This window comes from Pyrus communis, chromosome 3 (genome assembly GCF_963583255.1).
Source record: "Pyrus communis chromosome 3, drPyrComm1.1, whole genome shotgun sequence".
Lineage (NCBI taxonomy): Eukaryota > Viridiplantae > Streptophyta > Magnoliopsida > Rosales > Rosaceae > Pyrus > Pyrus communis.
The window spans coordinates 804,018-825,328 of record NC_084805.1 but is presented as its reverse complement, the minus strand read 5'-3'; the positions used below and the strand labels follow the sequence as shown (position 1 = coordinate 825,328).

Here is a 21,311-nt window from a genome sequence, read left to right as displayed (position 1 = left end):
ATGGAAAGATTTTTCAAGCCAAAGCCAATAGCACCATTTACTTGTTCGGGTAGTTCGAGCTCAAGACAAAATGAGTGTGACATTGATTTTAATAATCTTGAGAGAGACCCGGGAAAAAGAATTCGAATGAAGGACTATCCTTCTAATATTCAAGATGAGGTCCGAAGAGCATATTTGCAAATGGGACCTTGTACGCCTACAAAGTATGAGTTCCCATACTTTGCAAATGGGACCTTGTTGGCTTTGGTTTTACCGGTTGCAACTGCTTCAGTGGAGAGGGCATTTTCCGCTATGAATATCATTAAGGGTCCACTTCGCAACAAAATGGGAGATCAATGGTTGAATGACAGCTTAGTTGTTTACATTGAGAAATATGTTTTTTCATGTATTGGTAATGAAGCTATCATGGAACATTTTCAGACTATGAAACCTCGTCGTGAACGTTTGAATTAGGATTTTATAGCTTGTAATGTTGTTTTGCTCATGATTTTTGAATGAAATGTATTATATTTAACTTTTCAATGTTATTTTTATTTATAAATTTTTTGATCTTTATTATTGGGACCCCCCGAGTTTAAAATCCTGAATCCGCCACTGCTCATGTCACCCCATATTCTCTTGGATGGGTGAAGAAAGGACCTTCAGTTCGTGTCACAAAAACCTTCTGTGTCCCACTTTGAATCAGTATGCATTGACGGGATGAAGTGGTTTGTAATGTTATTGATATGGATGCCTGCCATGTACTGCTAGGAAGGCGTTGGCAGTTTGATGTAAAAGTCAACTTTCTATAGAATTTTGTGAAACTCGATTCCGAGATACATGGAAGACGATACTGCCATCATCATTGCGAAGATACGGAAGTCAGCTTTTTATAAAATTTTGCGGAACTTGATTCCGAGTACCTGGAAGATGATATCGATGTTTTACCACTCCTGGAATTTTCTACAGGATTCCTTAAAGTTCTTCCTCCTACTTCATATCAAACGACGTACAACGTGCCGCAACATCGTACGAGTTCAGGATACACACAACCATGATCGACTTAATGGCTAATCTAAGGGTTCCAACCAATCCAAGTCCGCTCTGACGAGCTAAAACCAAAGGAAACCCCCAAAGCATTGCTTGACAACTCCACAATTGTCCTCCTTCACTACTAACTTGTAATAGAAAAGGACAAGGGGAAATTATATGGAATTTCATGAATCCAAATGACTCCTACACCATGATGGTTACGGATCTGGATTTCCACACATGAAGAAGGCTCATCCGACGGGTGAACAACTTTAGTCTAAACCATGGTTGCACTTCAAGAGATAAGTATTGTTACTTATTTAATTATATAGATAATACCGTTTGTTAAAAAAATAAAATTGAACTCTATTAAATTTTCGACTTAGGCTACATTCCACGTAAGAACAACCTAGCAACCAATAAATCCCAACACATTCAATTTCGGTTTCCGGTTCAATATGCCCAGCATAAATATTAAAAAGATATAAATTTTAAACCCTTTTGGGTGCGTTTGTTATATCGGACTGTCTCGGATTAGACTAGCTGCATGGACTAAGTTGGACTAGCTTAGACTAGACTAAACTAAGATGGACTAGCTTAATAAAGCGTTTGGTGTAGTGTCGGACTAAGAAGCAAGATAATGAAAACAATACTGTCACCAGTTTGATGTTTGCTCAGACTAGGACTACATTATTTTTCTATTTTAATTTTTTTTTTATTAAAGATATTATTAAAATTAATAATATTGGATGAGAGTGAGACTCAATAAAAATACAAAAACCAAAATTTCTTGCCAACGAAAGAAACATACATGATTCAAAATTAGCATTGTTCCAAACATGAATATAACAAAGTGTTCTCCCAACAATCGACAAAGTTCAGGATGTTTTTCTTAATTATTCACCTTTGGTTTAAAGTTGTAAATCAAAGTTAAAGGTGTTGGTTTATACTTGTATTTGAGTGGAACGAAAATTGATGTCTGACAAGTTCAGTTTTTTACTCAATTGTGAAATAATTACTTGGAATTACTCTTATATGTATAAGCCAATTTTAATTCATATCATAACAATTGCATTCAATCCCAAGACCACAATGATACGAGGCACAATGACAAATGGATAGCTACACATTGATCATTGCTACGTTTGGATTTCTAGCATGTAAATTGGCTTGCTCCACCTAGTTCAAAGAAAGCTAGTAACAATATGCAAAAGGAAGAGATCATGAACAATTTATACATTCCTAAGCTAGTAATAACAATAATCATGTGTATGGAATTTTGTTTTGTCTAATTAAGCGCCTATATACATATATATATTAGTAATTATACAACATCCTCTATTAACAATATGCAAAAGAAAGAGAGGAGCAATTACTTCATCATTTCATTTCATCGCACAAGTCAATCTTTGCCATTGACTAACTCTCTAAAACATCATTCACTAAACTTTCCTCCAGGATATTTTACAAATGCTAGTTAACTATAGCGTAGCATTCCAAAGTAGATCCCCATAATTTACAAAATCCTAGTCAACATTAGCCAAAATATTTCTTAGTGCAAGGCTAAGTTAGAAGCCATAACCTTAAGATTGTACAACTAACAGAATACATTTATGTCAAAAGACACCACATAATATAATCATCCACTTGTTTTGTTGCTTAAAAGCCTTTGGACGAACATTTTCTTGAGTTCCGAATCTATTGACCTGAACACTCCCACATTTTGTGGTTTTTCCAAAATAAGAGTCAATCCATCAATTTGATCCATAGGAGAAAGACCCATTGCTTTAAGTTCACTAGCTATGTCACTATGATCTGTGGTACCTCGAATTATAGCTTCAGTTACCATTTGCATCCTTTTTGCACTTTCAACATAAAATTCTTTCAGTCCATTGATAATTGCCTCAGTTCCATCACTTAAACTTCCCGTAGCTCTTTTCCTCTTTCTTTGGCTATTTGCAGATTGGTTGCTTTGTTGGCTTTGTAGCTTCATTGGAGAAACATCATTTTCAGCTCCAAGATCACTTGCATCAACCTGATTATGACTTTGTTCCTCCATCATTTTAGCAGGGGTTTCGGCTACATTACCCCTAGCCCGATCCTTTCCAAATATATATGCAAATCTATCATACAGTGGAAAAGGTTTGCTTCTCCATCCATCAGCTTCTTTATTTTTCTAAGATTATATCAACATAGCAATTCTAAAATTTAGCATGCGTGACAAATATAGCTGCAAGAATATAACTAATGTATAAATAAAATAGGATATGAACCTGCACATAAGTTTGCCATGCGTCATGACTATCAACTTCAATGCACTTTTTGACCTCATTCCATGCAAATCCACTCGTGTTTATCATATGAAGGACCAAACTATATGTTTTTTTCCATTTCTTCAACTTTGACTCAATATGTGGAGTTGCCTTTATATTTGAATTGGGACATAACACATTGACAGCTTTCGCTACTTCAATCAAAGTACCTTGTTTGAAAGCACCTGTGTCACACCGTTGCCTTCGAGCAACAAAATCCTCAAGAACAGATAGTAATGCTTCTTCCTCAAATGCTTCCCATTTACGCCTCCTTCCTTTTGGCTCTTGTGCGGCATTCAAATTATTGTTGTTATCCATACCTAAACAAAAAATATTTTAATGTACTAAAGTACAATACAAAGAATCAATTTGCAACTATCCAATTAATAAATCGAATAACAATCAATGATGAGCAATCCAATCATTTTGCTAATGTCCAACATATGCATGATAAAAAGGAAAACTAAATAAAATGTTATCATTAACACATATAGCTAGTTCGGTTGCTGGTTCCTAATTGCTCTTCACTCATTATACATTTCCTGAGCCATGACAATCTTCTTTGCAGTCCACTAGTCAGATGTTCCAACACCCAACATATTCACCTTCTTCAGTATTTTGTCCATCTTCTATTATTGGGAAATTTTCCATTAAATCTACAGACATCTCTTGCCTAATAAGATTGTGTAGTACGCAACAAGTGGTAATTATTCGACCTTGTGTCCTTATTGGATAGAAAGATGGACTCTTAGTATCGCCCACCTTCCTTTTAGCAAGCCTTATTGGAAGGTGTTCGTCCCTCCCATTCAAATAAATGATAAGGTATTCCTCTATAGGGTACAAGGAATCCTTTACCATTTGTATAACCATCATCTACAAGGTAATAATAACCTAATAATAATAATAATAATAATAATAAAGACCCTATTAGTATTTGCAGTTCACAAACAAAACTAGACCTAACTTACAAATTTGAGACTAACTGATAGTCTTACCCGTTGGTACCTTTAAACCATTAGGCCTAGTAATTGCATCATGTAGCACTCTAGAGTCTGATACGGAGCCCTCCCATCCCGGAAACACATATATAAATTACATATCCCCTGAACACACACCTAACACATTAGTTGCAACTCGACCATTTCTTTTTCGGTATCTAGGTTTGTCAATTTTAGGTACATGCATATCAATGTGTGTTCCATCTAATGCTCCCAAGCAATTCTAAACAAAAAATATAAGCTTTTGTTAATTTATACAAAGGGAATATCTAGTTAAAGCATAGGAAAAATTGGAAAAATTATCAACATATCTTAAAACACCTCCACCTATGATCTGTAGAATCAATAGGCACAGGTTGAGGGACTTTTAGTAGGATACCTTGTAATCGCAAAATTCCTTGTAATACACTATTGAAATACATACTTATAGTCTCTCCCGACCCATAAAATCTAGCACCAATACTATGATTCTTAGTATGATGTGCTAGCATTTGTAAAGTCATACACACCTGCTCCTCCAGAGACACCAAACCATCATCTTTTACCCTCCCATCTTGACGAAGTAAGTCACATAATATGCCAAAAGTCCTTCTATCCATTCTCAATTCGTTGACACATTCAGTATCAGTATTCCTTATTATACCATTCAAATAACACAAACTAATATGTCGTCTAACAAGTGAATGGTTAGTCAAAGTGCGTTGTTCAACATATCTTTGTTTGGCCTTTAGCATCAGCAACACAAGAATCGTACAAATGCAAATTGTCTCTAAATGAGACATCTCTAACAGTAAGATCAATAAAAGCTTCCTTTGATCCATCTCTATCCAAACTTTAAAAAAAAAAAAAAAAAAAATGAGGACATGATATATGTGATATCACTGTTATTAAGGGTGATGGAAAATAAGTAATTATGATATCAATTGAACTAGATCAAAAGAATTCATGATACAAAGCAATTGCATCACAAAGATGCAAGTTACTAGCTCTCAATTTTTAGAACTAGAGATCATCGTCATTACAAAGCAATTGTGCGTGATCTGTGCGTGCTTATGTGTATGCGCATGATTGTGCTCAATCCTACATTGCCGAGATCATCATCATTATTTATCATTGTCAAAACACATTTTTAATCGTTTTCAACCAAAGGTCAATAAGGTGTATCCATTATCTACGTGTCTTCTACAAAAACTTTACAATTTCACGCGCACACACACACACACACACACAAAACCAGCATACATCGACACACACACAGAGCACACACATGGAAGACTCCCATTGCTGAAACCCCAAATTTTAAAAATCCAAAACAGCATGTGGGTAGGACTTGGAATTTTGACAACTTTGACATCCTAAATTCCCAAGTTCCATCTCATCTTATCTTTATCCCTTTTCAACCTTTTGCATAGAAAACAAAGTTTTTATTTCAATAGGAATTATGCCAAAGAACGATACGTAATTGTGCATGACATAAAGTCGAAAGACATCTACATAGCAGACAAGCTTCGAGTGTGCAAAATTACATTAACAAAAAGAATTTAAAATACTTAATAACAAATTAAAAAATGGGATCCTTCCAAATGAGATAAAGAAGTACAGATTAAACAAGATGGGGCATGTTCCATTGGGTCAGGGAGATCTCAGGCAGGATGTCCTGGGCCTTAAGAGAAAAAAAATTCATGGAAAAAATGCATATCAATATTCCAACATTTTTTCTGTACGCTTTTTCCAGAATGCCAATCACCCATTGCACTTTTACATCATCCTGCCAGCATTTTCAAATGCATTTTAAGGCCTAAAAATTTTAAGAGAGAACAAGGGTACAAAAGGGACATCAAGTTTGTGTACTGACATTGACATAATAAGAGACATCAAGTTTGTGCTCAAGGGATGCATGGATGGAGCATTTGTCTGTACTCAAGGGACATCAAGTTTGTGTCTTCAATGCACTTTTATATAGGAGTGATGCATACATGTAGTGCAGGCATGTGAATGCAGCAATAAAGGACAACTAATAAAATGAAAACTGAACAAAGAAATAGATGAGAATGAAACCTTCTTTTCACAAACCAAGTTCTGTTTTGTGAATCTGTAACTGCAATTGAATAAACTGCAACAACAATAGAGAACCAATCAGAATACAAGTGAAGCTAAAGTCCAATACAGGTTAGCGGGTAAAGAAAGCAACAATGCAAAATTATGCCTATTATCTTAGTTTGTAAAACAAGAAACAGAACAAACCAACTAGTACAACCACCAAAGAGGTAAAATGGAAAGCGAAATCCCGCCAGCCTCACGAGATCACGAGGGCAGACCGCTTTACAAAGCATTACGAATTTAGGATAATAAGTATAACACAAGTTAAGATTCAAGACCCACCACAAAACAGCGCGACAAAACTCAATAGGGTATAAAAAAAAATAATGGCATTTGGTAGCTTCCATTAACAATTGAGCTGCAAAGTAACTTTCAGATGATTGAACTTCCTCCGAAAAAGTAATATACAGAAATATGAAAACCAGTAAATCAGATTACATAATCACTATTTGACAGTTCCTTAATTATTGCGATATTAAAAAAACAAAATAAAAATTGAGTGTAAGGGACCAAACCCAACAATATTTTTCTTCAATTAAACAAAAATTTCGACAAATAAACAAAAATTAAACAAATAAAATTTGTAGAAAATACTGCAAGGACGAAAAATAAAGATATAAATCACTAACGTAATCAGCTTAACTAAAAATCCAAACCTAATTCTAATTCAAAGAATAACATAAAGGAAGAATTGAGACAAAATATACATTGCGATGGCAGATGCGATGACAGAGATAAGCTATGAACACTGACGTGGAGGTTGGAGTTTCAGAAGTGACTGCAAGAGCTTGGAGAAGATGATAAAACTGCATCGGAAAGGGTGTGTTGAATCGCTCAAGATATCAGAGCAAAAGCTTTACAGAGAGAGAGAGAAAGTTTTAGAGAGAGACAGTACGCTCTACAAGCTGCAAAGAGCTGAGGCCTTAAATGAAGAAACAAAACAAAGTACACTCTAAAGTTCAAATTGATTCACGGCAATGTAAGGCTAAATAAGACGACTTTTTTTCTTTGTCGATTTGAACAAAAGTTTATGAGACATTACAAAAGAACAAAAGTTAGGAAGAAGTAATTACTAAATGGGATTCCTCTTATAGAATGTTGCCCTACAAGCTGCAAAGAGCTTGCAAAAGAAGTCGAGAAAATGCGTGATGATTTCCATAATCTTGCTCTTGATTATTGCATTGATCATCGTACTCTCTATTCTCAAGTCATAGAAGAAGTAATTACTGCTGCACGCAAGGTTCACAATCTTATCTTTCATCAATCACATACATCTCACTCTATGTTATCATTACTCATAATAATTACAAGTGCAAGGCCGTCAAATGTTCAAATTCAACCAACTCAACCTCCAAATGTTGATTCCAAGCTGTCCAACCTATATTTAATGGTCAAAACTGATTTTAACTAAATTTGAGATCTCAAAATTCGACAGCAACTGATTCCAAACACTCCAATCTCAATTTGACGCTGATTTTCTTAATGGCAGCATATAATTCTCATCTGTCCGGTACAACCTCAATAAAGAAATAAGCATAAGTTACAAACATTATATGGCATGCATCCCCAAGGATTTCGACATATAAATGATCTTGTATGCACCCTCGATCTGTTGGTAACTGTTTTTTGTTTACATTTGAGGGAATCGAACCTAGACCTATCCTAATCCTAACCCGTTATAGCTAACCTCTAAGGCTTCATCATAAAGCAAAACCAACCAACGGTAGAGATCTCGAATTATGAAAACTATTTGAAAAGGTTCAAATGGAATCAAGATCCCAAGGTTCCCACACCAGGAGAGACAAACTCTAAAATTTAACAGATGGAATCAAGATCCCAAGGTTCCCACACCAGGAGAGACAAACTCTAAAATTTAACAGATGGAATCAAGATCCCAAGGTTCAAATGGAATCAAGATATCCAGGTTCCCACTTGCCCGTCATAAAATTTAACAGATTGACAGACTCTAACACGTAAACCTAAACTAAATCACGTTATACAACCTGCAAAAACTCAACTTAGATTCTGAAATTCAACACCTTTCAATAAACCCAGATTCCATAAATAAATAAATAAACAGATGGAAAAAATTCAGATACATAAAAAAAGGCATCTTAAAAACATTAGTCGCAAATTCAAAAGAACCAGAGAGAGAGAGAGAGAGAGAGAGAGAGAGAGAGAGAGAGAGAGAGAGGGTTACTTCGACTGGGATCGAACGGGGGATGAGGAGGGGCGGTTTGGGTGGAGGGTTCCTGAGAAGAAGGTGGAGGAGCAGATGAGAGCGAGCAGGATCTGCAATTTGACCCTAAAAATCAAAACCCTAATTTGTTCAAGTGCAGAGGTCTATTATTGAAAATTTCTCAAACCCAAAACAACTATATCAAATAAAGCTCAGTAATATCACGATCTGCAAAACAAATCGAAGATTCGAAGTTTACCAGGCAAGAGGAGCAGATGAGGGCGAGCAGGATTCAGATGAGTGCAAGCAGGACGCAGAGATGAGGGTGAGGAGGACGAGGATGAGGGAGCAGGGCACGCAGGGAGCGATGGCGACGACTCCCTCTCGCAGGATGAGCCAGGTTCTCTCTCGCAGAAGGTCCTACGAGTCCGGCCGAATTTGGGGTTCTTGGCTAAGAACTCCTAGCGAAGTCATTAATCCGAGCGAGTCCTATCTAATCCCATTAAATTTAATGCTTGTGCAAACCAAACATGAGACTACACTAACAATTAGTCTAGTTTAAGCCAATCCTCCTAATCCGGTCGAACAAAAGGGTTTATAAGGTTTATAAATCTCGTACGTTCTCTCTCTCTCTCTCTCCCCGGTTCGTAATAAAACTCGTACATTTTCTCTATCTGGGGGTTCGTAAAGCTTCAGTCACGGAGGCCATGCCTTCTTCCCCCATTAAAGTCGAAACTTTAGCCCCGGAGGAAGAAGTGAGCTCAAGCAGCAACAAAAATGATAGCAACTGCTCCACTTTCTTCGATGTCTACGGCCCTCAAGTACTCTTTCTCTCTCTAATTTTGTTTTCTTTTAAATATCGTCGCCTTCCATGTTTTGCCATGAATTGGTTGTGCGTCTAAAGTATTTGCTGCTCTAATTGTATTATCATTAGCATTCAAAGATGCAATCTTTTAGTTTTGTTTCGAATTTTGGTGATGTTGTCCATACCATGTATTCTTGTACGAAGAACAGGTCTGCTGCTTATAGCTTTCAATTCGATACGTAAATGGTTCAGTTAGCTGTAGTATGTACATCTGTATGTATTCTTTAGACTTTAGTTTCTGCAGTCCCAGTAATGCTTGTTCATGGAAATAGTTTGCACGGTCTGACGGGATTTTGGTTGAAACGATTGAACTCTAGTGCATTGCATTTAATCTTATTTGCCCTTGCAGAGTAAAGCAGAGGTGGTTTTTAAGACGCTGGAAGCCAACACAACTCTGAATTTGCAAGTGGGTACTCATAGTTGTTCCTTTTCTGTCAAGTGGCAGGAAATTTCATTCGATTTGAACATTTATTGAGTAAGAAAGAAGAGTGGGTAAGTGAATGGAGTTTGTGTCATGATGCAGGAGGTTCAAGAACTAGTGACGTGGGTGCTTGCTGAAGGATTCATGCCTTCATGGGTTTTTATTAAGGTGAGGAATTCTTTTGTTCTTTAACCCCTCTTTTGATAATTCCAATGTATGTATCGTTAAGGATCAATGAAACCATAACGATCAATATTACCAAAGTACATGGAAGAATCCTTAATACACATACCAAACAGGTGGAAGACTCATTAAACTGTGAAATGTTACCCAGCCATATATATTTCTCAATCTTGTTGGATTCTGTGCATAATTTGGAGACATGAAGTTGAAAGAAACAAGAATTCTTATAGTTATTAATACTGTAACCTTACATTTTGCAGAACAAGCCCCTCATTCCCAAAGTGGTTATGCTTTATGTCCCAGGCCTGGACGCAGCATTGTATTTATCACATCATCGACTTCTGAAGAGTCTCAAAGCATTATGTGGCAAGCCAAGGCCAGTTTTAGCTCTCAGGTTTGTCACAAGTGATTAAGCCTTTAATTTCCCTGTACTTCCACTTTCTATGGCTTTATCTTTTTGCCCATACTAGTTGTATGTCAGATGGGATGCAGACGATTGATGCCCTCCTGACGAGCAAAGTGAAAAGAAAGAGGGAAGAGAGTACTTCGACTGTGGAGAAATCTAACCTGGCGTCTAAACAAGGTATGTGACATGTTTGCAGAACATTGATCATACTAAATTTCTTGCTTTCATCTTAACTTTGCTAATTTGCATGTCAAAGTTAGTATTTGTACGGAAATCAAGGATATTTTACTAGGAGAATGCTAGTCCAACTTGTCTGAGTAGGAAACCAAGCCACAAGTAACCTGAAGTTCTGTTTATTTGTACGGTTCTCCGGGGTTGCAGTTATACACATGAACTGAGAAGTATCAATACTTCTTGGTTTCCTTTTTTAAACTTCTCCATTCCGTTATGGCTAGCAATCCTCATTTTGGTAACATTGGTTGTCATGGTTATTTGTACTGTTCTGAATCAATAGGAGTAGTGGGTTTATCCATGTTCGATTAATTACCAATAGGTAAGAGCAGAAAAATGTACTATGTGTGGAGAGTGTCTCTCAGATTCAAACTATTAGGAAACTATCTACAATGTTGTGATTAACAATTACAAAAACAAATGCTGTATGCCCATCTGGATGGGGCTAGATTTTGCAGAAGCAGAACAACTTTTGTTGCTACCGGAGCTTGTGTTGATGTTTTCCTGCCGTCAACGCTCACTCTTATATTAGTATTCCCAAGTCTTTGCATGCATGAAACATGAAGAAACACACAATGTTATCTGCTTCGTAATGTTTGGAGTGTAACATCAAAGTTATTTCAGTGTGCACTTTTGGATTGTGCCATAGAAGTTCTTGTGTATGGAAGTCTAGAAAAGGTTTTCCTTTTGAAATTCATGTACTCATGATACAACATAAGTTCTGTCACTATGGGTAGAATTCAGAAATCGTACCAGCTTTATCATCTCTTGGATATCGGTGTTGTATTGATTACTTAGCCATTCAGTTTTTGCATTTCGTAAGTTGGTGTAGGTTCTTATCATTTGATCCGAGCTATAGAATTATCTTGTAACAAGTATGCATCCTTTTGTTCTGTAAAAGTATCTTAACACTCCATAAGGATCCTCTTAATTTTGTTTTTCTGGGTTTTCTCTACATGTTTTTCTGGTTTAGATAATCTATCTTCTGTGGAACTCATGAAAGATATACCTTTCCCTATTACATTTTACACTCTTACAACAAAACAACTTGAAGACAATGGATATTGCTTCAATTTGCCAGGTAACAAGACAGATGCCGCTTAAAGTTATTAATTAGGATTTCTCTATGATTTAATTTCTAGCTAGTTCCTTAAACTTTTATTCTTATTAATTATTATTTATCAATGCAGGTTTTCTTTCTACTTTTCCGGCCCCTTCAGGATCGTCTCAATATCAAATGTTGGCACTTGATTGTGAGATGGTAAATCCTTGAATATCGATTTCTAAAGATAGAAAGAAATTTGTTAACAACTTAACATATATTACTAAATAACTGTTATCTTGTGGGAAGATCATTGTTGAGGTGTATTTGTCCTTTCAACTTGTTTTATACCTGCCAGATGAATTGTTCGATAGTAGTAAATTATGTTCATTTTTAATTTTTCTGTTCTCACAAAGTATTGGCGTACTGATGTCATCTTGGTTGATCCATTTTGTTTTGTTAGTGTGTCACAAGTGAGGGTTTTGAGCTAACAAGAGCAACACTGGTGACTGTGAAAGGAGATGTAAGTTTTAACTATTTTGTTGCCTAATTGTGCAAAAGGAAATGGATGTTAATGTGTAAGGATGCATGAGTTTTGTGCAATTTTTTTCTGACTTGGCAATGGTTTAGTGGTCTTATTTAACTTTGAATGTTTCAAAACTTGTAATTTCAGTTGAATAAAATGTAGTATCTGAGTGATTTATGCTTTAACTTTCTTGTTTGAGTAAATATTGCTAATGTCTCTGAACTTATATTTTGTCTTATTTAATCCCTAAACCATTGCCAATCTCCCTGAACATTAAGCTTTCTCTGGTCTACTTGTAGAGCATCTCCAAGAGACTCTTTAAACTTCTCAAATAGTTTTTTGAAAGAGCCAAACCAAGGAAATCAAGCTCCAAGAGAATCTATGTCCCACTCTTTATTTTAGTTTTTGTGAATAGTTGCTCTTTAACTTTAAAGGAAAGACCTAGCTAAACATAAAAAGTTACTAATTGGGGAGAGAGATGTCAAAGGATGAGAATGATGAGAAAGATGGGTTGTTTAAAGATTAAAACATTTAGAGGTTATAGTGCTGGAGACGTTAAATTAAATTGGCCGGTTAGAATAGTTTTTGGATGCGCTGGCTAAATTAACAAATTTTAAAGAAACTTGGAGATGCTCATTTCCTAGTGTTGCTTGATTATCATTTCCAAATATATGAAGGAGGCATGGAAAGGAAAAAACAGAGTGACGTATCAGGGCTTCAGCATCTTTTCTAATTTGCACCTTATCCCATCCCGCTGATGACACAATCTTGAAGCTAGAAATCATATAGGTTTTTTGAATCCTCATATCATATGATATCAAGTTCTTGCTTATCAAGATTTTGTATGAAATTTTGACTAGTTTTTATTATTCTGAATGCTTTCAAACTTTTAATGTGACCCCTAGACTCTTAAAATTTCTTCTACATAATTTTGTGCAAATGAGTTTGTTACCACGTAAATAAATTTTCTTCTCAATGCTTGAACTTTTTAAGTTTTAATGAATCTCAGGTTATGCTAGATAAATTGGTCAAACCAACAAATCCTATCACTGATTATAATACCAGGTATGTTATCATTTTAGCTTTCATTAGTCCTTCCGTTGATATGTTGCTCTAGTGTTGAAGCAGTTAGAGCTGCTTCTTGGAATTCAGATTTATTGTCATCATATGTGTGGCCATCCTTGCCTTTTTTTTTTCTTTTTCCGTTTCCCATGAAGCTGGCCAGATGAAATCTCACCTTGGAGTTTTTTCAAATTGTAAAATATTTTTATGTTACTTTCGTGTTAGTTCTGGTCAGCACCCATAGTCATTTACCTCTTCTTGAAGTAGTCTTGCTTTGGTTATAGGTGCATTTAGTAGTCCATCTACTTAAGCCAAATTTCCTCTTACCTTACCAGTAAAAGGTGCATTCACTCTGCTCTTACACATTGAGTTTTAATTATTTTCCTTATCACCCTTATCATCAAACGTTTGTGTTTTAATATCTTATTCCTGCGTATTATTTACTGTTTTTCAAACTAAGTGAATGGTGATGTTTGTATTTCTTGTGGGGTAAAACAAATGATGATCGGTTGTAGTGCTATTGGGGCATTGTGGGGGAGCAAATGTTTTGGAAAATGTTGCCTCCCGTTGGGGCAAGGTGTTCCAAAATTGCCTCTCAAGGCACCCTTTGTTACCTGGCCGACCGTTAGTGTGCATGTCCCTGTTCATGCCGTCTGAGGCGCTGCAGTGGCGGCTGTGCTCTTTTCCTTTTAATACATTGTATTACAACCGACATTAATTTGCCTTAGCTGGCCAAAGATATTTTAAAGCAAATCATATTTAGCATTTAAATAAAAATCATCTACGACACGCTGGGTTTTGTGTCCACATCTTTTCTTCCATCTCTACTCAAAACCTACAAATACTGCAGCCTTAAGTTAAAAACCCCCTCTTTATCCATCCGAGTCCCACCAATACATCTCAACTCTAAAAACTAAAATGATGATCCCCTAGGTGTCTTCTACAACTCGCCCGACCCTAGCAGCAGGCTCAAAATCAATTTTAGTTTCTGTGTAAGGCTGGAATCCCGATTTAGAATGAGTTCAAACGTTTATAACTCAACCACACTTGGGCTTTTAAAGTTTTCTACTCTGAGAAATAAAAAACACACTGGGAAAGTTGTAAATCATTGAGAAATCATCATTTTTCCTGATTTTATTTCTGGATATAGGTGATTCTTAGTGTTGACGCTTTTTCTGGATAAGCTCCAGCCCTATAATTTGATTGCAGGTTTAATATTTGAAATTGTTGTGGTATGAATGAGAGAGGCTTCTATAAAATGATAAAAAGAATAACAATCGATTTCCTGTTCAGGTTTAGTGGAATCACTAGTGAGATGTTAGAGGGGGTGACTACAAGTCTTAAGGACATTCAGGTTAATCCTTGGGTCTTGTTCTCCATTTGTACATATATATGTATTACATTTGCGCTTAGTGGTTTTCCATAGTTGTGACCTGTCAGACGCTGCTTCACTTGTTAATTGCATCATCTCCTGTTAAGAAACTCTTTGTTTCTAATTTATAATAGTCACTTTCTATGCTCAGGAGGACTTTCTGAAGCTGGTTTACAAGGAGACCATCGTAGTGGGCCATTCATTGGAAAATGACTTGTTAGCATTAAAAATCTCCCACAATCTAGTGATCGATACTGCAGTGTTGTACAAGTACCCCCGTGGTAGGTCTTACAAACCTAAACTTCGAGATCTTGCCCGGAAGTTTCTTTCTAAAGAGATACAGCAGTCAGGGCTTGGCCATGACAGTATTGAAGATGCAAGAGCTACTATGGACCTGGCACTTTTAAAGATTAGACATGGTAAGTGACTATCTTTTGCATTTACATTGTATGATTGACCAATGCGGAGAATAACGGAACTCAACTAGTGTGGTATCTATCACCTTTTTAATATAGGACTTATATTGAACCTTGTCATTGTCAGCATAAACGTTTATTCTTTTTTTCTTTTCAAACAATAGATTTTGTTAGATTAGATGTAGATTAGCATCGACGGGATTCTAACCCACGCCATCATGCAAGGGTTCAACACTTTCCACTATTGTGGTAAAGGGCCACTTGCCCATAAACGTTTATTCTAATTATATGGAAAATAGAATACAGAAAAAGGGGAGTTGGGAAGCATTACTGTTTGTTGCAAAAGTTCAGTGTCTTCCAGATGTCAGAATTTGACACCTTGTCTGAACCCAAGGTGGAAATAGTTCTCCTTTGTTATAAGAATGCTCCTTCTGTTGGATTAGGACCTGACTTTGGTACAGCACCATCACTGATACGGAAAAGGCTCCTAACTGTTTTGAGTGAGAGCGGAAAGACATCCGCCATCATTGATGATATTTCCATTGTGAAGCGTCATGCCTCTGAATTATCCCATGCAGTTCCTGTGTTCTCTGATGATGAAGCTCTTTCCAAAGCTCAAAAGGAGGTAGAGTTCTCATGGCTGTGTTCACTTATTTTCTCATTTTTATCATTTGGCTTGGCTACGTAATTTTACGTGCTTTTTTCATTTACTTTTGATTGTAGGCAAGGAATGAGAAAGTGCATTTCGTCTGGACCCAGTTTTCTGAATTGAATCGTTATTTCACGAAACAAGCAGAAGACGCCGAGAAATTAAATGGAAAAATTTCTGAGTTGATATCCTTGCTTACATGCCATAAGAACTCTGGAAATAAAAAAAGTATCAGCTGCAGCTTAACGTCTGAACTAAAGGAAATTCTTATGCGACTGGATACTAGAATACGTACCTTGTATACAGCATTGCCCGCTAATGCCATGCTTATTGTCTGCACTGGTCATGGAGATATAGCAACTGTCTCTAGGTATGTCCTACATTTCACCTTGATAATTATTTACATTGTTATTTTTCCTTTATTCCTTGAAAATATATTTAAAGAGCAATAGATGACTAGTAGACTCTGCTTGCTGATGAATTTACCACTTACAACTGTCAGATTGTTAGTGATTTTGTTATATGAAATGGTAGTATAAATTTTTGAAATTCAAACATCGTTAAAGATGTCCAGGGAGTTTACACTAACCTTGGGATATCTTATAATAAGGGAGTTGATTTAAAGCTTCGATGTAAGCCATTTGGTTGACGATCAATAGAATAATATGAATTTATATTTATTGTTGCGTTGAAGTTGCTTAATTGGAGTCGATTCATGTTTGACCCTGTTAACTTTTCTTGTACGTGGATGAAGATTAAGGAAAATGCTATTGGATCGTAATGAAACAGCAATGTGCCGGGAGAGCATTGTAAAGGTATTGGAAGAGCTCCAAGCCCAAGCTGAGGTAGCATTGTGTTTTGTTGGTGTGAAGAGCTGAGGATAGAATATCAAGGGCTTTTAGGGGTGACTTCCAGCAAGGATTGGGTGAGGAGAGCTGGACAAAATTGAGCTTTCCTGCTGCTTTTACCTGTTTGCTCGCAAGAGCAAGGCGGTTGGTGTCTTACAATGTCCAAGCAGCGTCACTGTCGGAATGGTTAGTTGGGAGGCTTGGACAGATAACGAAAACCCGGCAAACGTAAGGAGGAATGCATGGGAAGAAAACAAGGAGATCTCTTAAAAGAGGTGACGAGAAATAGTAGAAATGTCGGAGAGCATTTAACTCGCTTACTTGCCGGAGGGAAGTCCTAATTGTATTTTCTGAGCTTGTAATTTACTTAATAGTGTTCACAATTTTGATGATCTATCGTATTTGAAATTAATTGTTTGAAGACGAAGTGACGCGAAGAGTTGTAGGCTTGTAGCTAAGTTAGTTAAGAACAAGCTTACATATATCCGAGGTCTTTGTTTCTGTTCATTCTATCCCATCTTGATCACATTCTGTTATGCAATATTTGAGAATCACCGTTAATTGGTCAATAGGTCCGGATAACCCGTTGTTCCATTTATGAATACAATATTGCCCGACACATTGATAATTTTAAGTTCGCAACATCAACAATATCACGTCACATCCGCACAAAATTATATAGGAGAGTACATAAGGTTATTCTATTACAACCATTGAGATCGTTTATCAGTGTTAGAAAACTAGCAGCTCCCTACGTTCCTTATTTATATACTTGAAATTACGGGATTGACTATAAACTTACGTGTATTTAATACAATGGCCACCTTAGAATCGAGATGGTAATTGTATTAAATATATATAAGTATTGTAGCCAATTTCCGAAATTGCCTCTATATAGCCGTAAGTCTTTATCCCCACACAAAATCAAAGTACAATACTGAATGAAAGCATAGCAGTAGTTTGGAGCTGAACGATCATCACCTCCACGCTGAAGCAACAATCAAGCTTTTGTCTTCCCACCCGAAATGAAGCGCCCCCGCCTCCTCCTTCACTTTGTACCTGTGACTGTACTGTCTGCTAAGATCTCGAATCGAATCAGTCACACTGGTGCTCATAGGACATGAAGTAAATCCTGCCATGGTCATCCTTGCCCTCCACTTTCCAGCTACCTCATAACGCTCTATTCTTTCCTCTCCTTCGCACGCCACAATGTTCACTATGTCCCGTGCAAGGCACTGCCTTTCAACATTCATCCTATCCTGACTCTCCCGAGGGAGAGCTGCATCAAGGGAATCATAAACAGCAGAGTAATAGTTGTAGGCTTCAACAAATCTTGGGATAAAAGGGGTTGTATTGGTGTTCACATCTTGTTCTACAACTGTAACAAGTTTTGGCCTCAAGCTCTTCACCATCCGAAGAAGCTGGTCTCTCTGGTTAACTGTTGAAACACTTTCGTCGGGCATGTGGTGAAGCTGAAAAGCAAAGTTAACCACAAGTGCTTCCCCAGGCCTGCAGCCAAGCATTGAGGCATTGACGATTGAAGTCCTCGAGGCTACTGCATGAAACTCGAATGGAACTTTCAGCACTTCTGCCAGCTTCTCAAGCCTTTGTCCAATGATGTTAAGGCCTCCAACATGACGCTGAACTGTCTCGGGATCATCCACCCCTGTTAACTTCAAGTGCGGTGGCTTACCTGGCAGGCTTGAAAGTGTTTGTATGAGGGTTATGTATTGATTCCCCTGGTTTACGTCAAAATCTATGATGTGAACTCGCTTTTCATCCTTGCATGCCTCTATGATGGCTCCATTTGCCGCCATAAATCCAAATTTAAAGCAAGGACACACCTCAAAAAGGATTTGCATGGCTGCAAGGCGATAAGAAGACGGGGGTTCCTTGCATTTCAAAGACTTGTAAAGAAATTTTCCTGAGGAAGCCAAGCGAGCTGCTAGGCCTTCCACCATGTAAGCTGCAATCCTCTGTGTGGGATCTCCCTGAATCGACACCATCTGTCGAAGCACATTTATCATCGTTGATGCTTCTTCAATGTTTCCTTCTGAAAGTGCACCAGCGCACTCAAAAAGCAGCTGCTTGGGTGTCCGAGGAGAAGCATGTGATATTTCTTTTTTGCTGCTGATACTGCTCGCGTTAGAATCAGATGATGAAGACTCCTTGGGTGAGTCATGGAGCAATTCACTATGGATTGGATCAATCCATTCACCATCCACTTCCATGCTTCGACTACTGCAATTTATCTCCCCATCATCTTCATCATCGTTGTCATCAAGCAGTGCTCTCTCCAATTCTTGAAGCTTCAATCTCATCTTATCTTCATCAAAGCTATCCGCATCGGGGCTTTGACTCTCTAAGTAATCTGATTCAAAATTGGACATTAAAGAAGTGATATATGGATTTTGAGTATTCAAGGAGGAAACTGATCCAGCTGTTAGCTGGTAAGATGAGGCACCTTGTGGGTTAGTCGAACTTCCAGAAACGCCATAGCTGGATGGATGTGTAACTTCTTCCATTGGGGAGTCAAGGAAGTACTTCTCGTAAGTCTCACTGCTGTAAGAATCATTCACATACACGGCCTTGTGCTCATCGGCCCCAAATATTTGAGTTGACAAGCTGGAACCGTCATTGCTGCCATTTAAAGAATATAATTTGCGATTTCTGTATGATGTGGTGGAGAGCTCTGCTGGCCGAACTAAAGACATGGTTTTGGTTTACTTCTTCTGTCGTTGAGGAACATAAGTTCTATCACACAATTCGAGTTTCTGTATCACAATTTGTCACACATTAGAGGGTAATTAACTGTCAAACAATCATTAACACTGGAAACTAGTAAATTAGACCAAGCGAATCTCGAAAGGGATCCTCTCCGGATCCCTTCCTCCTAATCCACTAAATTAGAGGATCCGGACCATTGAAATTTGATCCAACAGCTAAAGTTATTATAACTTATAAAGTGAACCCCTATTTGTAGCCGTTGGATCAAATTTCAATAGCCTGGATTCCATGATTTGGTGGATTAGGAGGAAGGGGTCCGGATCCCTTTCCAGCGAATCTGGTCGAGCCTGTCCAATCCAACAGATAGAAATTACAGGCACACGTAAACACAAATAATACTACATCAAAATTAGTAATGTCTGCTGAACTGTTTTGAAGGCATATATACAGAACAACAACAACAACAAAAGACTATTCATCATATGTCCTTTTGCAGTAGCAGGTAAAAAGAGTTGTGCAAGAAAGCAAAATCAAAGGAATTGTATGACCATTCACCCTTGCGCTCGAGGTCCCAAGTTCGATTTCCCCCTCCCCCGATATCGATTGTATCAAAATGTTGAAATTTTGAGCCTAAACAATTAAAAGCTGCAATTAAGAAAACCTTGAACAAGCTGAACAGATTCTGAAATAAGCTGAACCTTTGAACCACATGGGAACTCCGGAAAACCCGAAAAAAAATAAAATAAAATAAACAAAAAAATTGTTGTTTCATGGTAGCTGGCAATTGCAGAGGAATAAAGTTGTCAAAACATCTTGACAGAAAGACAGAAGACTTCTGAGATTACAACAACAACATGCATAACCATCATCACAGAGAGAGAGAGAGAGAGAGAGAGAGAGAGGTCTATGCCTGCCTGAACCAATGATTTCATACACTTAATGATCTATAAATACAATAATATACATGCAAATACACTTCATGACAATTAAGTTCATATATAAGAGGAGAGATTTAAGAAAAAATAATATTAATAAATATAAAAAATAGGAGGAGGAAAAAGATAAGTACCTGCTTGCTGCAAGTGAAAGATGAACCCAAAAATGAAGAGGAAGGTGAGAATTTGGTATGAACCTTGAACTTTGAAGGAAGAGGAAAGAGTTGAGGATTTGACCTTGGGATTAAGACAAAGGAAAATGGCCAAAACTCCTATGGTGATATATTATAAAATAATTAAACAATTTTTAGATTCTTATGAATTAGGTAGGTTGAGAAGCAACAAACAAGGTAGAGAAGATAACCCAAAAAGCAAATTTCAAGACCAAAAACATAGACAAATGAAAAATGACCTCGATTAGTAAGAAAATAAGTACTAAGAAACTGTATGTTATTGGGTGGATATTAACCACCTATTTGAAGCATCTGACCAGAGAAAACACTGTTTCTAAAAGACCCGTTTGTTAAGAGGAGACTTAGTTTTTGAGGCAGAAAATTCCAACATTCTGGAACTTTGAGCAAGAAAAAAAGACGGTGAGAAAAGAGACATCCAGCCAACAATTCCCTTCAGAGGAAACTTCCCTCCTTTGCTTTTTCCTTTTCTTTTGTTTTTGCGTTTTCTGTTCATAAGTCAGCCTGCATGTTTATGCCAACTTGTCTGACTAATGTTGTCGACCGCACAATGTGACGCTCTCATTGCTCTTGTTGTGACACTGTTTGCTTCAAAGCACAATCATGGGGACTTTTGAAAGTTGTTAAATTTTTGGATTTGTTAGCACTACCTCTTGAAGGGGTCGACAACAATAGACTTTGTTCGAGGGTCTCGAACCCAAAAACCTCTTGAAGATAAATAATTTACGGATTTTTCGAGGGGTTTTGACTTGAGAGAGGGATTTTCTCATATCATGATGTACCAGGTGGCAGTAGTTTATTATGCAGGTACAGTGTCATGATTTTAGAGTCCGATCA

General features: G+C 37.2%; 4 protein-coding genes across 13 annotated transcripts; 2 read left to right on the top strand and 2 right to left on the bottom strand.

Moving 5' to 3' along the window:
- LOC137727530 (uncharacterized) lies at positions 1-453 on the top strand. The gene has a single exon (XM_068466381.1). The coding sequence runs from the start codon at positions 1-3 to the stop codon at positions 451-453; it is 453 nt and encodes a 150-aa protein (XP_068322482.1).
- A 1,978-nt stretch (positions 454-2,431) lies between these two features.
- Positions 2,432-9,124, bottom strand: LOC137727363 (uncharacterized). Of its 7 annotated transcripts, XM_068466232.1 has the most exons (6): positions 8,860-9,124; positions 8,622-8,713; positions 6,380-6,434; positions 4,319-6,089; positions 3,285-3,643; positions 2,432-3,187 (listed from the first exon to the last, which is right to left on the bottom strand). In XM_068466232.1, the coding sequence occupies exons 5-6, from the start codon at positions 3,639-3,641 to the stop codon at positions 2,651-2,653; spliced, it is 894 nt and encodes a 297-aa protein (XP_068322333.1). In that variant the 5' UTR covers positions 3,642-3,643; positions 4,319-6,089; positions 6,380-6,434; positions 8,622-8,713; positions 8,860-9,124; the 3' UTR covers positions 2,432-2,650. The 7 variants fall into 7 exon arrangements, with proteins under 7 accessions (XP_068322333.1, XP_068322337.1, XP_068322332.1 ...); XM_068466236.1 differs by lacking the exon at positions 8,622-8,713; XM_068466231.1 differs by lacking the exon at positions 4,319-6,089 and having other exon boundaries at positions 8,622-8,726; positions 8,860-9,122.
- A 52-nt stretch (positions 9,125-9,176) lies between these two features.
- Positions 9,177-17,128, top strand: LOC137727362 (small RNA degrading nuclease 5-like). Its single transcript, XM_068466229.1, has 14 exons — positions 9,177-9,421; positions 9,815-9,871; positions 9,989-10,054; positions 10,330-10,463; positions 10,540-10,652; positions 11,680-11,787; positions 11,897-11,967; positions 12,212-12,271; positions 13,284-13,339; positions 14,630-14,690; positions 14,860-15,127; positions 15,568-15,749; positions 15,848-16,143; positions 16,528-17,128. The coding sequence occupies exons 1-14, from the start codon at positions 9,308-9,310 to the stop codon at positions 16,649-16,651; spliced, it is 1,710 nt and encodes a 569-aa protein (XP_068322330.1). The 5' UTR covers positions 9,177-9,307; the 3' UTR covers positions 16,652-17,128.
- Positions 17,129-17,265: 137 nt separating this feature from the next.
- LOC137727361 (scarecrow-like protein 1) lies at positions 17,266-20,947 on the bottom strand. 4 transcript variants are annotated; one of them, XM_068466226.1, is made up of 3 exons: positions 20,418-20,947; positions 19,897-19,978; positions 17,266-19,395 (listed from the first exon to the last, which is right to left on the bottom strand). In XM_068466226.1, the coding sequence occupies exon 3, from the start codon at positions 19,333-19,335 to the stop codon at positions 17,599-17,601; it is 1,737 nt and encodes a 578-aa protein (XP_068322327.1). In that variant the 5' UTR covers positions 19,336-19,395; positions 19,897-19,978; positions 20,418-20,947; the 3' UTR covers positions 17,266-17,598. The 4 variants fall into 4 exon arrangements, with proteins under 4 accessions (XP_068322327.1, XP_068322328.1, XP_068322329.1 ...); XM_068466227.1 differs by having other exon boundaries at positions 19,904-19,978; XM_068466228.1 differs by lacking the exon at positions 19,897-19,978 and having other exon boundaries at positions 17,266-18,992; positions 19,086-19,395; positions 20,418-20,939.
- Positions 20,948-21,311: the final 364 nt, after the last annotated feature.